The sequence below is a fragment of the Mesoplodon densirostris genome, chromosome 2 (genome assembly GCF_025265405.1).
Source record: "Mesoplodon densirostris isolate mMesDen1 chromosome 2, mMesDen1 primary haplotype, whole genome shotgun sequence".
Taxonomy (NCBI): Eukaryota; Metazoa; Chordata; class Mammalia; order Artiodactyla; family Ziphiidae; genus Mesoplodon; species Mesoplodon densirostris.
Window position 1 is genome coordinate 14123214 of NC_082662.1, and position 15623 is coordinate 14138836.

Here is a 15623-nt window from a genome sequence, read left to right on the forward strand (position 1 = left end):
CAGTGCTGTGAGCCAGTGGAGGTGGCAGGTTGACCCAGGGACGCCTTCCAGGTGCTCACCTGTTGCTCTTTTTTGGCCCAGGAAGGGTCTCTGATGGTTCCCCCAAAGACCACTTTGGGGGTTCCTAGGACAGCCCCCCGATGGCTTTCTGCTGAGACAGGAACTGGGCTCCAGGAGAGAGGTTTCCAGTCTGGGGGTCATGACCCCCTCAGAGGAGGAGGAGCATCTTCGTACGGTTTCTGGGGTCTGGGGTCGAATGTCCCTCTCGTTAGATTCTCACAGGTGTTTAGGACAGCCCCACCCACCTCTCTGAAAGGCCAAGAACTGCTGCTCTAGAATCATACCATTTAGAGGCAGGGAGGGGCCCGGGACTTCCCTTTCCCCTGCTGGCTGTTGGTTGTTTCCAGAAAGTCGTCTTGTTCCTGAAAAGTTACCACCCTGCCCCCAGCCTTAGCGCCCACTTGGTGTTCAGCAAGCCTTCCTGACCCACACCCTTGAGAAGTGCCAGGGCCCTTATGCTGGGGACCAGGGCGGGTGTTTGGAGGAAGGTGATGGTGAGAGCAGAGACCAGGGACCCCCAGATGAGTGCTTCCCACCTTCAGCAGAGAGCTTCAGGGAGGAGGGGGTTTCCTGGAACTGTACCGGCCATTATGATGGCCACCCAGCTCTTTACATTTAAGTACATTAAAATTAAAGATCACCAGGACTTGGGGTCCTCAGTCGCACCCGCCAGCTCTCAAGTGCCCAGTGGTGACGTGTGGCTGGCTGTTGCTAGGTTGGACAGCGCAGACAGGGAGCATTGCCAACCATGTGGAAACTTCTAGCACTGGCTGTGTGTCAGGGAAGCTTCCAGGACTGGGCTGGGGGCTGAGGGGACAAAGCAGTGAGTTAGGGGACGGCAGCTCTGTTTGCAGGCCCAGGGTGCCGCTTCCCCGTCCTGGGCCTGCCTCCGCCCGCGCCCCGTGTCTGCTTCGCTTGCTGCGCCCGTGCTCACAGGTCCTCCCCACCTGAGGGAAGCTGCGCCTGGCTCTGTGGAGGCACCAGCCTCCCCCTTGTTCCTGGGCAGAGGCTCAGTAAGAAACCCGGCTATTGGGGGGGCCGGGGTTCCACTGAGGGGATGGGGGTGCTCCCCTCCTGAAGTAAGCTTGGGCATCTGTGCAGCTCGTTTTACTGTTCAGCATGCTTCCCCAGACACTGTTTAGTCCTCACAGGCTCTGGCGGGTCTCAGGGAGGAAACTGAGGCTCAGTGAGGTTCAGGGTCTTGTCCAGAGTCACGCGGTAGGGGGGGAGCGGTAGGGCTGGGATCTGAACCAGGCCTAGGACTCCAGGCCTTGAGCCTTTTCCCCAGTGTCACCCCATGTCCTTAATTTGACACCCAAGGGGAAAAAACTGGGTTAGTAAAGAGGGTTCCCCCCGGAAGGTCCCCCAGGGCGTGAATGCCCTTCCACCGCTTCCCAGGAGGTCTCGGGGTGGCACTGCCCTGCTGTCTTTCTTGGCCTCTGCTGCCACCTCCCTGGGAGGCACTGGGCTCCGGGGTCCTCATGTTTGTAGCCCCGGCCGGGAGGCCTGGATAGGGCCGGTGGCCCTTGGTAGCAGATGTCGCAAGGCCTCCTTCCGCTTCTCTGATGAGCCCCCCTGCCTTTGCTCAGATGACCCAGCTCATGAAGGCCGCCAAGAGCGGGACCAAGGACGGGCTGGAGAAGACGAGGATCGCAGTCATGCGCAAAGTGTCCTTTCTGCACAGGAAGGATGTCCTCGGTGAGGCGCTGCGGGTCGGGCCAGGGGCGGGCTCCGTGCTCGGCAGGGGTGGGTGGGCGAGGTCACTGGGTGTCCGGGCTCCTCTGGCGGTGGGGTTTGGGGACTGATCCCCAAATGTGCCAGCTTGTTTCTCGGCCTGTGGCAGGTGGACCCCATCTCTTCCGGGAAATGTGGGCCTCTCCCTTCAGCATCCCTGCCCTTGGTCTCTGTCGTGGCCTCCTCCTTGGCCTCTTGCCTCCCAGGCTCACCTGACCTCATCTTTGAATGCGCCTGTTCATTCCCTTCTTTATCCATGCACCTGTCTCTCCACCAGCCAACATTTATTGAACACCTACTAAGTGCCATGCCCCGTGCTGGGTGCAGGGACACCAAGATGAGTTAGGTGGTATTGCCTGCAGGAGCACCTGGGACAGTACGGAGACAGGCATGCAAACAGGAAGTGACCAGCCACATGGTGGGGTGCCACGGTGGGAGCGTGGGGGAAGTGAGCGTGGAATGCACGAATGAAAGGGCAGGGAAGGGCTGAGAGCAGAAGGAGAAGGGGACCCAGGTCCATCAGGCCAGGGAACGGGGCAGGGAGTGGGTGCTCCGGGCAGAGGAGCCAGCATGTCCAACGGTCCAGAGGTGGGAAGGTATGAAACGTTCAAGAAGTGATTTTCATGATGGTCATCGTTTATGGAGTGTCTGTTGTGTGCCAGGCACTCTCCTAAGAGCTTTACAGTTTCTCATTTAATACTTATAAACACCAGACAGGGACAGAGGACTGTCTTGTTCCCATTTGGAGATGGGGGAACAGGCACAGAGTGGGTCAGTGTCTTGCCTGGGGACACACAGGCGTGGAGGGGACGGAAAAGGCTTCCTCTGGCTGGAGTGAGGGCAGGGGTGAGAGAACAGGGCCCCGTTAGCACAGGCATTCAAGCCAGGGAGGACTTTGAGGCTCTGCACCCTCTTGAAATCTATGTATTTTACCCTCTCTGTGCCTCAGTTTCCTCATCTGTACAATGGGGCTAATCTGGCATCTGTCTCAGGGGGCTTTGGTGAGGATGACCGAGCAGCAGTAGTACATGGAAAGAGCCCAGCACAGCTCCTGACCCCTGTGTGGCAGGTGTTATTCCCAGTGGCAGCCACAAAAAGGAGGTGTTTGGTGCTGGGACAGCATCTTGCTGATCTGGATCCGATCCTGGTTCCACGGCCTCCTGGCTGTGTGACCTTGCCCGCTTCTTCCCCTCTTGGACTTCCAGGTTCCTCATCTGTGAAGCGGGTTTAGTTAACCCCACCACTGCATATACTTGATTCAGCGCCAAACTTTTGGGGAAGCCCTACCCCCCGATGAGGGAGGGGACGATGGGCTGAGGAGCCATTCCGAACTTGGAGTGGCCTGGAGAAGGGACAGGCTGGACATGCTGGCTGGCTGGGAGCTCTTCCTGGTCACCCTCCCCATCCCCAGGCCAGCCGGGCGGCCAGCAGGCTCCCTCCCCACCCTGCCTGTTAGCCCGGAGCCTTTCCTAAAGCGACCCTCCCACCAGAGGCGTTATTAATAGCCACGGCAGGGCTCGAATCACCGGCCAAGAATGTTACCCAGTGGCGCATGGGGGAAGAGGAAGCCGTGGGGCCAGCGGCTGGGGTGGGTGCAGAGTGATGCCCGGGGTGCCATGTGGGCCAGGCAGGAGGGCCTCCACCACCCCGACCCCCGTACTGTCATCCACTGTCCCTCCTCCTCCTCCTCTTCTGTCTCCTGCTCAGGTAAGGCCCGTCTGCGTGTCCCTGTTCCCTCGGCCCCTGGGAGCCACCGCCACTTCTCTCTTCCCAGCTTCCCCATAGCACCCGCTTCCTGCTGGGCAGCCGGGTTTCAGGGCCGCAAGCAGCGGGGTCCCGTCTCCCTGTGCCTGTGCCTGTAGCTCGTGGGGCGGGCGCCCTGCACGGCCGGGTTACTGCGCTCTGCCTGACCTCCGCTCTTTCCCTCCGCCCCCGCCTCCGTCTGTCTCGATGTGTCCTCTGAGGTCTGCCCCCACTCATGTCTGCGTTGCCCTATTGGACACCAGCTGGACTTCTTCCCTGTTGGGTCTCTTTTTTTGAAAGATGAAAACACAGAGCCAAACAGCCCTGTTCTTCTCGGGGCTTTACTTTCTCCCCCCTTTTTGGCATCCAGAAGAAAACTATTTTTAGTGCCTAGTGATGGGGACATCACTTCTGGCCTTTGCCAGCCCAGAAGCGGGCGGGTCTGAGCGGGGACAGAGACTCCTGGCAGAGTGGGTTCTGAGAGCCGAGCCCCTGCTGCATGTTGTTTTCTACTCCCTCGCTCCATCCCTCCCTCACTTCCATTTCCGGGTGGACTGTTCTAGCACAGTATAGCCAGGAGGACAGTGAGTAGGCCCTAATCCTCTGTGGCCCCAGGAGCCGCCCATCCCAGGACCCCGGTCTGTGGGGGGGAGGGTGGTTTCCAGCTCCTGGAGTTTGAGCAGGTGTGTCATCCTTGCCTTGCTTGTGTCACCAGCCCATCTCACTTTCCAGGTGACTCGGAGGAGGAGGACATGGGGCTCCTGGAGGTCAGTGTTACGGACATGAAGCCCCCAGCCCCGGAGCTGGGCCCCATGCCAGATGGCCTGAGCCCGCAGCAGGTTTGTGGGAGGACCGGGGTATCTTCAGGGGGAGGGATGGTGGGGACCCCAGCCTGCTCCCTGGGACCATGCAGGTCTGGGTCTGGAAGGGGAGGTGATGATCAGGGGGCTCTTGACAGAGCCCCAGCTGGGTGGGGGACTTCCTGGGGTCTCTTCTCGACCTGCTGCACAGACTTTCCAAATTGGACCCTGCAGGTTCCACGCCATCATCCTGGGTGGCGGTGGGGCTGCGTGTGGAGCTCTTGCTTCCCAGCTCCTGTGTAACTGGGTCAAACGAAGGTGTTTGAACAAAGGGCCCACAGTCCCTTTCTGGGAAGCATCGAGCTAATCCAGTTCAGGGGGGGACCCTGGAGGTGCCTGGCCCCCCTCCCCCAATCCACCCACCTGTCATCAGTTCAGACCCCAGAGTCACCGCAGGCTTCCCAGGAGCGGGACTCTTCGGGCGATGTCTTCCTTCTCCAGAAGTGTCACATTGAGATCCGGGTGGCTGTGCTCTGGGACCTTCCTCGGCAGAGCCAGGTCTGAGTTTTTTCCCACTGGGGTTTTCTTAGCCATGAGGCAGGGGGAGAGACCCCTGCCTCCCTCTGGTCATGAGGGCTCTGAGCAAGACATGTCGGGGCAGCAAATGCAATGAGGGGGTTGGCCGGTTTGGAGTTGGCAGCAAATCCTGATGATGGGCCCCTTTTGAAAATCGGAGATACGGCCACACCTCTCGTCTTGGGAGTCCATCCGCCTCCTTCCTTCCTTCTTTCTCCTGCCTGGCCCCTGGCAACACTGAGGTGGTGACCCCCCTGCTCCCTCCCCTATGCAGTGAGTCACTGTCAGAGCCATCAGAGCTCAGAGCCAGGCAGGACCCTGGGCTGCCAGCTCATAATCCGGGGTTCCCCTTTTTGATGTCGGCCAGGTCTGTCTCCTCGGGAGCCTTTTACATTTCTTGGATCAGCAGTGTTCGTTACTCTAGGCCAGTGGCTCTCAACCGAGTTTATTTTGTCCCCCAGGGGACATTTGGCAATGTCTGGTGATGCTTCTGGTTGTCACAGCTTGCGGGGGGTCAGGTGCTACTGGAATCTGGTGGGTAGGGGCCAGGGACGCTGCTACACGTCCTACAGCGCACAGGACGGCCCCAAACATCAGCATGCTGAGGTTGAGAACGCTGCTCTGGGAACACCTGGGAAACTGGGGATCCTTGACAAGGCATCAGGGCAACTTGAAGGACAGTGGCCTGGCTTGTCACACCGCCAGGGGCCATGGTCAGGCCTGGGTGCAGGCAGGGTGGTGGGAGGAGATGCAAAGAGTGTGCCAGAGGCAGGAGGGAGGAAGCAGAGGGGAGCAGGGGAGATGGTGGTGGGCGCCTGGATCGGTGTTCTCAGGATGGCTTTGGGGGCACAGTGGGGGTCAGTCACCCTCCCAGCTCTGGGCCAAGGTGGATAGGCTCCCCCCTCGGATGCCTCTCATGTGCAATACCTTTCATGAGCTCTGTCCCAGCTTTGCTGCATGATAGAACCACCTGGGAAGCTTTAAAAAACACTGTTACCGAGGTTGCACCCCATAGCAATTCATTCAGAATGTCTGGAGTGGAAGCCACATGACTCCAGGGTGCAGCAAAGTCCTCCCACCAGCCCCCCTCCCAGCCCGCATGCTGCTGTATCCAGGTGAGGGCTTCTTGACTGGGTGCTGGTCGGTCTGCACCTGAGAGATGCACTAATTTGAGCTGAGGAGAGATAGGGAGGGCAAGTGGGGAAGGATAAGGGGCTGGGATGTTTAGCTTGAAGCAGAGCCCACTTGGTGGGGATGGGAGAGGGATTGGTTAAGGACTGGATCTATAAGTGTCGAGAGCTGAGATTGCAATTTCATCTAAGAAAGAATTTTCTGCTAAAGTTGTCCAAAGATGGAGGAGGCCGCCCATCCCCGTGGAGGAGAGTGGTGGTTTCCCATCCCTGGATGTGTGGGAGCAGAGACCAGGCAGGGCACTCGAGTCCCGGCGTCCCCTGCCCCCATGCTGCAGTCTGGGGAGCACGGGCATTTGTCTGGGGTTGGCAGGGGCTCTGGAAGGGAATGCTGGCCTGCCAGGCCCCAGTGGTCCAGGAGCGGCTCTGGGAAAGACGAGTTCCTTCTGTCCCGCGGCCGGCAGCTCCACTGGGCGTCATGACTCCTCTCCCCATCAGCCGGGGCTCCGCACACAGCCGGTGCTCGCTCTGTGCCATGGTTGGCACAGATGCTGACTGTGCTTTCCGCCCGAGCAGGTGGTCCGGAGGCACATCCTGGGCTCCATCGTGCAGAGCGAAGGCAGCTATGTGGAGTCTCTGAAACGGGTACTCCAGGTAGGACTCCGGGGGGTCTGGGGGGAGGGCAGGGGAGACCCCGGAGGGACATTTTACAAGGAGCGTTTGGTGACTGTGGGCATTTTTAAGGGGAAGGAGCCAAAGGCCAAGGCTTTTATGGAAACAGCAGGACCTTCAGATGGGGGACACCAAGAATTCCAGATGCCTTGGTGTTCACAGGATGACTGCATTTTCTGAAACCATGTCGGGGTTCAATAAAATGAGCTCTTATTTGTAATGAGGTGGATAGACCTAGAGTCTGTCATACAGAGTGAAGTAAGTCAGAAAGAGAAAGACAAATACCGTATGCTAACACATATATATGGAATTAAAAAAAAAATGTCATGAAGAACCTAGGGGTAAAACGGGAATAAAGACACAGACCTACTTGAGAATGGACTTGAGGATATGGGGAGGGGGAAGTGTAAGCTGTGACAAAGCGAAAGAGAGGCATGGACATATATACACTACCAAACGTAGGGTAGATAGATAGTGGGAAGCAGCCGCAGAGCACAGGGAGATCAGCTCGGTGCTTTGTGACCGCCTGGAGGGGAGGGATGGGGAGGGTGGGAGGGAGGGAGATGCATGAGGGAGGGGATGTGGGAACAGATGTATATGTATGACTGATTCACTTTGTTATAAAACAGAAACTAATAAACAAATAAAATAAAATGAGCTCTATCCTATGGACTTGAGGGCACGTGGTGCCTCTTGTGCCTTCCTCGCCACTCTGGGAGCCCCCGGGGCAGGGGCTGGTGTCTCCCCGTCATCTTGGAGCTCCCTGGGTGCGCCCTCTCCCCTGTGATCTGGATGCACAGGAATTGCTAAGTAGATGCTTGCGTGACTAAGGTGTGCTGGCCTGGTCTGTAGTTTGCATTCCTGGAAAGGTGCACCTTCTGGGATGTTGTGGGCTCTCGGTGAGGACAACAGGGAGGGGAATTGTAGGGGTGGGAGGACGCGAGTAACAACCTCATTTCCCCTCCTGAGTTTGGATCCACAGTGGAGGCGGCCAGACCTCAGGCAGGTGGAGACACAAATATCCCGAGTTTCTGACAAAGCTAGTTGGAGAGTGTGGCTCTAGGTCTTGCTGTGACGTCACTACCACTGCTCCGTTAGACAGACTGGCTCACCTGTGGGCAAAGCCGATCTGGGCCGGCCCCTGGGCACTGCCTCCGTGGAGCTCCTTGCAGGCAGGGGTCTGCCTGAAAACCCAGCTTAACACATAAGTCACGGGGGTGGGTTATGGATGGGCAAAAGGGTCAGGAGTGTTACGTTCATGGAGACGCTTCCAGAAGGGCAGGTGAAGAGTGAGGGGTGAGTGCTCCCCCCACAGGAAGGTCTGCCGAGTTCTGCTTGGCCCGGTCCAGGTGGCCATGAGGGCAGTGGGGGCAGGGGCTGTGGCCTGGCCTCGGGGCACTCACCCCGCCCGCCCCACCCCCCCAGGATTACCGCAACCCCCTGATGGAGATGGAGCCCAAGGCGCTGAGTGCCCGCAAGTGCCAGGTGGTGTTCTTCCGCGTGAAGGAGATCCTGCATTGCCACTCCATGTTCCAGATCGCCCTGTCCTCCCGCGTGGCCGAGTGGGACTCCACCGAGAAGATTGGGGACCTCTTCGTGGCTTCGGTAGGTGTCCCCAGACTCTCCCCAGCCTGCCAAGGTGCTAACCGCGGCCCTGATCTGGATGTTCTCCGGGCCAGCCTTCTGCCTCCACCTGGTCACCTCGTCCAAGCCAGCGGGGTCAGAGGGTGGCCGGGCCTGAGTCGGCCTGGCCTGCACGGGGGTGGGCGTGACACCTTGCAGCGTGTCCTTGGAGGTGTCCGCCGGCGTGGCGCCCGCTCACTGTTCGGGCTCCGCCTAGGTGACAGCGCCTCCAGGAGACGGGCCACTGTGGGCGGCCACCTGGCCGATCTCAAGCCCTCCCTGCCGAGTGCTCGCAGAGGGACCACTGTGCGACGCTCACACAGAGCATGGCCTTGACCCCAGAGGATGCTGCAGGGTGTCGGGACCAGGCCACAGTGTCGTGCTTCCAGAGACCTGGCCTGGTCCCAGCTCAGCTGTGCAAACGTGGGCAGCTCCAGGGCCCTCTTGGGGCTCAGGTCCCCATCTGTGGAAGAAGGGGGTGTGCTGGACTCATGGTTTTTGACACTGAAGTCTGTGGGCCCCAGAGAGATTCATGGGGTGAGAGATGGTCAGACTGGTGGAACCTGCTTCGATATGTTGTAGGCAATTGGGTTCTGCTAAAAGACAAAAAACCCAGCACCCTGGTCGGTGTGTCCATGGGGCTCAGGTCAGGAGCACCATCCTTGAGGGTGGGGGGCTGGGGGGTGTAGCAAAGGGCCTCCATGCCCCCCTTTGCCTGTGGGCCAGGCTGCCATGCTGGGGGACGAGGGGCCTCCCCGGGCTCTCCTTAGCACCACCTCTTCCTCCCTGTGACCTTGGTGTCTCTTCGCCTCTCTGAGCCCTGTCCCCTCCCCTCACCGGGTGACAGGTTTCCTCACCTGAAGGCTAGCTGAGACCCTCCAGGCAGAGGAGGACTGTGGTCGGCAGTGAGGGTGGGGTGCTGGTCGCCCTCCCCCTCGCATGGATGTGACCCTCCCGGGCCGCGCCCACACCTGTTTCAGTTCTCCAAGTCCGTGGTGCTAGACGTGTACAGCGACTACGTGAACAACTTTACCAATGCCATGTCCATCATCAAGAAGGCCTGTCTCACCAAGCCCGCCTTCCTCGAGTTCCTCAAGGTGGGCCCAAGGGTGGTCCGGGGCCCCTCTCAATGGAGCCCTGGCTGTCGGGGGCGGGGACAGGGAGGTTTCTCAGGAGGGAGGGATCGCTGCAGCATCATTTCTTTGGCCCAGACACCTCTCTTCTTTCCTTTGGGCCATCCCCAGTCCCACGGGAAGAAAATTTGCCTCTCCTTTCCCCACTCCCCCAAGGGGAGGGTGAAAAAGAGTTAAAGTTTCTGTAAGCCACTTGGGATCCTGGAGTTTTGACAGGTGGAAGGGTAGGCCTGTGACATCTGCAGATGGTGGCTGGGCTTGGTGTGGCTCAGGTTGTGGCCGGGATGATCCTTTTTCTTAAAGCGGTGCTTTGGGGATCACGTGGGAGAATAGAGTTTAAAGGACTATAGGCCTCAAGTAGCTGTGGGACCAGGTCCCCAATCCCCATTTCCTAGGCGCACACTTAGGTGAGTCAGAGACGTGCCACCCAGCAGAAGGCGCAGGTGGGCTAGGGCCCCCGGCCTCAGCCGAGGAGCCTACAGCCTGGATCCCAGAGGGTCAGGGGGCTTTCTCAATGGGGTGCCATCTGACATGGGTCCTGGGGGGGTCAGTGGGGTTGAAACGGGGAGATGGAGAAGAGGGTGTTCCAGGTGCAAGGGTGATAGGGCAAAGGTCAGAGGCAAGTCTGGTTGGATCCTGGGAACACTGGGTGCCCGGGAGAGAGGCCCAGAGCAGTGGAGTTCAGTTTGGGCAGATCTGGACCTCCTGGCCCAGGGGATAGGATGTCGTATTTCAGGCAGCGGGAAGCCACTGAAGTTTTGGATGGAGGCAGAGGCCGGTGGGGAAGCTGTGGCGGCAGCCTGGGTCGCAGGGGCTGAGGGCCCGGGTCAAGGTGACAGGTGTGTGGATGGAGAGGTGGAAATAGAAGCAAGAGACAGGACAGTAAGAACCGTCCCCGTGGCTGATCCTCACCCCGGCCCGGGCCCGTCCGCTTTAGTTTAGGTGGAGGAAATGGTTGTCTCGGCTACCTTCAGTAGCCTGACTTCTTGGATAAGTTGCTGAAATGTCCTACTTATGCTTTTAGTCCAGAGACTTTAACGTGATACTCTAGGCTTTCCAGGGTGAGGGGCTGTACAGGGGAGCCCTGTGGTGGTAGGGACCCCTGACTGTGGAACCAGGGACCTCCTGGGCTCTTCTCTTGGGCCTAAGGCTGAGCAGGGTCCTGGGCCCGGGGAGGGGAGCCCGGGATGGGCCACATCTGTACCCCAGGTGCTGGGCCCTTGCTGTGGAAGCTCAGTGAATTATTCCCCCTCATCTCCAACAGCGGCGGCAGGTGTGTAGCCCCGACCGCGTCACGCTCTATGGGCTGATGGTGAAGCCCATCCAGAGGTTCCCACAGTTCATCCTCCTGCTTCAGGTACCACGGGGGATTCCGGCGACCACCAACCTGCAGGGTGGGGCATGGGCTGGTGCGAGCCTCATGGGGTTGGGGCAGGAGGCCTGGCTTCTCATCCGTCACCCACAACCCACGCATCTGTGCACGGTGGGCAGGGCCTCGGCCCCCCGGCCCTCTTTTCCCACTCCTAGGGTGGAGCCCATCGAGCTTACTTTCCCCTCCCCTGGTGGGAACCTGGTGACTGGTGGTGACACTAGCCCAGGTTGTGGGAAGGCACGTGGAATCCGAGCGCCTGTGGGGCCCCTGGCAGTGAGGAGATGCCCCGTGGATGCTCTGATCTCGGCACTTCAGGCTTCCTGAGGGAGCGTTAGCCTCCACGCTGGGCCCCGAGAGCTTGAGGCAACCCCCTGATTGCCGGGGGTCCTCAGTCAGGGGGTGAGTCCCCCTGGGGGGAAGGCTGGCTGCCAGCCCAAGGGCCCCAGCAGGATTTCCTCTCTGTTCTCAGAGCAACCAGCAGCAGGAATGGGTCTCATCTCAGTGTACAGTTGATCAGTGAATCAGGGATTGGTCCACACAGCTATTTTATTTTAGTTTTTCATTCACTAGCTGCTTCTTGAGGCCTTGCTCTGTGTCAGGCCCCGCCTGTCCTGGCTACAAGCTGGGCCCTTCTCAGGCCCGAGTGTGGAGGCGGAGGCTGTGACCCCAGCCAGGGGAGGGTCTGCTGGGGTGGGGGTCTCAGTCGTGGCTCCCTCTGGGCCCCGGCAGGACATGCTGAAGAACACCCCCAGGGGCCACCCGGACAGGCTTTCGCTGCAGCTGGCGCTCACGGAGCTGGAGACGCTGGCCGAGAAGCTCAACGAGCAGAAGCGGCTGGCCGACCAGGTGGCCGAGATCCAGCAGCTGACCAAGAGCGTCAGTGACCGCAGCAGCCTCAACAAGGTGCGTGCGTACCTGCCCTGCAGCTGGCGTCGCCTGTCGCTCTGCCTCCTGCCTTGTGGCACCCACCAGGTGGCAGTGTTCTCCGAGGGAGGCGACTCCTTGCTTCTCTCTGAGCCCGCAGACCTTACCTTAAGGTTTAATCTTGACTAGACCTCCACATTCGTTATACTCATGTGATTTTAGGATAAAAGCTGATTTTATTCAGCAGTGTAATTGCCAGTAAAGATGCCAGAAATGATAGCCTAGTATTGTGCTTAAACTAGTGGGCCGTGGAGTCAGAGTCTGGGTTTGAATCCAGATTTTGCCGCTGGTGCTTACTGTGTGGCCTCAGGGGAATCACCCAACCTCTCTGAACCTCAGTTGCTTCCTCTGTAATGAGAAGAGCTCGATGGCGCCTCACCCTCAGGGCTTCTGTGAGGCAAATGAGAGAGCTGGCAAACTGGCAGACCCAGAGCCCTTAATACAAGGTGGCAGTTGTCATCATTAGTGTTATTTTTTAAGAAGCAGAAAGAAAAATCCATGCCATGTTTTGGAATTGCAATTTAGGAACATTCTAGCAAAAAAAAAAATCTTGAAAAAATTTCAAATGAGTCTATTAGGGAACTCTGTTTTTAAAACACAAAATTGGTACAAAAAAATTAGTCACCTCCCAGAGTCACCTGTTGGTGAACTTTATTTTTTTATTTTTAAAATTTTATTTATTTATTTGGCTGCGTTGGGTCTTCGTTGCCGTGCACGGGCTTTCTCTAGTTGTGGCGAACGGGGGCTACTCTTCATTGCGGTGCGTGGGCTTCTCATTGCAGTGGCTTCTCTTGTTGTGGAGCACGGGCTCTAGGTGCGTGGGCTTCGGTAGTTGTGGCACGCGGGTTCAGTAGTTGTGGCTCGTGGGCTCTAGAGCTCAGGCTCAGTAGTTGTGGCGCATGGGCTTAGTTGCTCCGCGGCATGTGGGATCTTCCCAGAGCAGGGCTCAAACCCGTGTCCCCTGCATTGGCAGGCGGATTCTTAACCACTGCGCCACCAGGGAGGTCCCTGTTGGTGAACTTTAGTCCTCTGTTTCCCTAATGGCTTGTGACATGAGCCGCTTGCAGCTGCACCCGCATCTGGGAGGTCCTGGGCCCCGCCTTCTTTCACCCACCAGAGTGTGGGCTTTGGCCCCGATGGTTCGGGGTGAGGTGACCCCCACCCCAGGGTACTTGGCGAGGGCAAGCGTTGTTCTTTGGGGAAGGGACATCCTGTGGGGTGACAAGGAGGTGTTCAGGTATTCTGGGGGAAAACTGGGAGCCTCCTCACTCTGTGGCCCCAAAAGCAGAACTAAGGCCAGTGACTAAGGCCGATGAGATTTCAGCCAGACGGAGTGGAACTTTCTAATGTTTGGGGAGTGTTACCAGGAGCACCATGTGGCCCCGCCCTTTACAGTATATGATACTCTCTAACCTGCATTGTCATGTTTAATTTTCACCACAGGCTTGCAAAACAAGGCCCGGACAAGTTAACTTGCAGGGTCCCTTGCAATTCTAAGCTTCAGGGTCCTGCATCTTAAGACTGTCCCACCTCAGGCCAAATTCAGGCTGTACATGTGTATTTAGGCCCATACGGTATTTTTAGGAAAATGGGATTAATTGCTAACATTAAGAAATGGAGAAATGTCCCACAACATTTAGACTCATGTATCTTCTTAAGGGTCGGAAGAGCTGTCACTCTGGCCCACCTTCCTATGTGGCACCAGTCACCTGAGTAGCGGCTGCCCTTGCCCCCTCAGTCCACATCCAGTTCTTCTCACTGAGGTTACTTCTGGCCCTGCAGGCACCTGGGTTTGCTTTGCCTGTTCCAGGAGTATAGAGCTGGGAAGAAAAGATGAGGCAGGGGATGGAGCCGGGCCCCTCCCTGGGGTGTATCCCCATCCAGGATTGCTCAGGGTGGGCCTGAAGGGTGGGGGTCATCCCCCCTCCCCGCCTCCAGGCAGGACTTACCCAGCCAGTCCCACACGAGCCTTCTATTTTTTTAAAAAAATTACTTATTTATTTGGCTGTGCCGGGTCTTAGTTGCGGCACGTGGGATCTTTAGTTGCGGCAGGCAGACGCTTAGATGCAGCATCCAGCTCCCCAACCAGGGATCGAACCTGGTCCCCCTGTGTTGGGAGCGCGGATTCTTAGCCACTGGACCACCAGGGAAGTCCCAAGCCTTCTATTTTGAAATGTCTCTCGGGTTAAAAAGACCTTAGCCCAGCCATGGCCACCATGCTAGTGTTTGATGGTCTTTGCACTTGGGAAGTATCTTCTTCTGTCTTTAGCTCCTTTCCTGTAACCAAGAGGGTTTCTCTCGCTTTGGTTCACACACTTGTGAGATCACTCGGGAGAAGGAAACCCTTCTCCTTAGCACTTGCTCTGGGAAGAGCTGTCTGTTCCCTTCTGCTCTGTCTGCTGGGGGGCACCCGGGCTGTGAGGAGCAGTGGTCACTAGCTGGAGGTCAGGGGGACCTGTTGGGTGTTGGGCGAGGAACTGACAGCCCCAAGCCTCAGTTTCCCCACCTGTCAAGTGGGTGTGTCACATGAGTGTGGGATGGTGTCATGGAGAGAGTGATGGTGGCCGCACACCACGCCTTCCCCTGCCAGGGCCCCCCTGGGGCAGTCTCGGCCAGCTCTGAGGCCAGTGCAGTGATTTCCCTCTTGCCACCCATCACCCAGAGAGAAGTGGAAATGAAACTGGGTGTGCCCGAAGTGGAACCGTGTCGGCTGTTTCAAAATGTGCCTGCTCAGGACGTGACTGCAGGGGGCTGTTTGTGCAATATCCGAGTTTTCTTTTGTCTTTCTTTTTTTTAATCCGCTTAAGTGGCAGGAGGATGGTTGTCGGAAGCCAGGGGACTTTCCTCTCCCCTGAGGAAAAGGGTCACGGCACACTTGGCTGTCTTCTGAGGGGCCTGCTGTCTGCAGGGTCCCAGCTGTGTTTACACGAGCTGGCAGTCAGCTTGCTGGTGGAGGCTGTGGGCTGGGGGAGCCCAGTCTTAGCAGTCATGGGGGTATCCCTGGGGTACCCTGAGACTTTCTGTGTGTGTTGGGAGCAGTGGGCTTCCTCTGACTCCTCTAACCCCCAGTCAGGAGCCAGAGGGCGTGTGGCTGGCTGCCCGGTGCTGGGAACAGCGTGTGTGGCCTGGCTGTGTCCTGCCCTGCCGCTCAACCGGCATTGGGTCTCAGCAAGTCACTTTACCTCTGGAATCTCCGTCCCCTTGTCCAGGAATGGGGAGGCCTCAGCGTTCTTGAGGCGATTAAATGAGAGGTGGACTATCTAGGGGCATGTGGTGTCACTCGGGCTTTCGTGTCGCCTGGAGAGACACCGTTCTTCCCAGAACAGAAGGACGTTCTCTCCAGGAGAGATTTTGGGATGATCCGCCCTTTCCCTTGTGAGGATGGGGCGGAGAGGCGCTAGCTGTTGTTATCAGAATCATGGGCTTCGGGAAGGAATTTTGCTGAATACTCCTTTTCCTCCTCAGCAAAATCCTTAGTTAGTGAAGAGATGTTTTCCCAGTGGGTCTCTGGGTCTGATGGTGGTCCGGTGCTGGCAGCATTCTTGGAATCCAGCCCGAGATGGGCAAACGGCTGTTCGGATGCTGCAGGCTTGAAGGCCTTCAGCCTTGTCAGAGGGCTGCCTTGTCAACCAGCAGATCTCTCCCAGCCCCACACGAGGCCTTCCACGAGGCCAGTAGCTGAGGCTGTTCAACAGGTCAGGGTGGGGAATGGGACCTACTTTCAGGCCAGGAGTCTCCCTGCTTGAGGCCACACGAACAGTGGCAGCAGTGGGGACTGTGGCCATCTGCGGGGTGTCCCATCGCAGGGCCGGCTCCTTGGGTGTGTGGCCTGTGCCGTCACGCAGGGCGGGCACTC

General features: G+C 58.2%; 1 protein-coding gene across 6 annotated transcripts in view; it reads left to right on the forward strand.

Moving 5' to 3' along the window:
• The window catches only part of ARHGEF10L (Rho guanine nucleotide exchange factor 10 like), a 146158-nt gene that overhangs the window by 68377 nt on the left and 62158 nt on the right, over positions 1–15623 (forward strand). For 4 of the 6 annotated variants that reach the window (XM_060089043.1, XM_060089046.1, XM_060089044.1 and 1 more), the window contains exons 8-14: positions 1650–1758; positions 4270–4376; positions 6620–6697; positions 8141–8320; positions 9319–9435; positions 10736–10828; positions 11573–11746. In XM_060089043.1, coding sequence (XP_059945026.1) covers positions 1650–1758; positions 4270–4376; positions 6620–6697; positions 8141–8320; positions 9319–9435; positions 10736–10828; positions 11573–11746 — 858 coding nt within the window. Of the gene's footprint in view, positions 1–1649; positions 1759–3329; positions 3502–4252; positions 4377–6619; positions 6698–8140; positions 8321–9318; positions 9436–10735; positions 10829–11572; positions 11747–15623 lie in introns of those variants that run through there. The other 2 variants (XM_060089047.1, XM_060089048.1) reach the window with 2 other exon arrangements.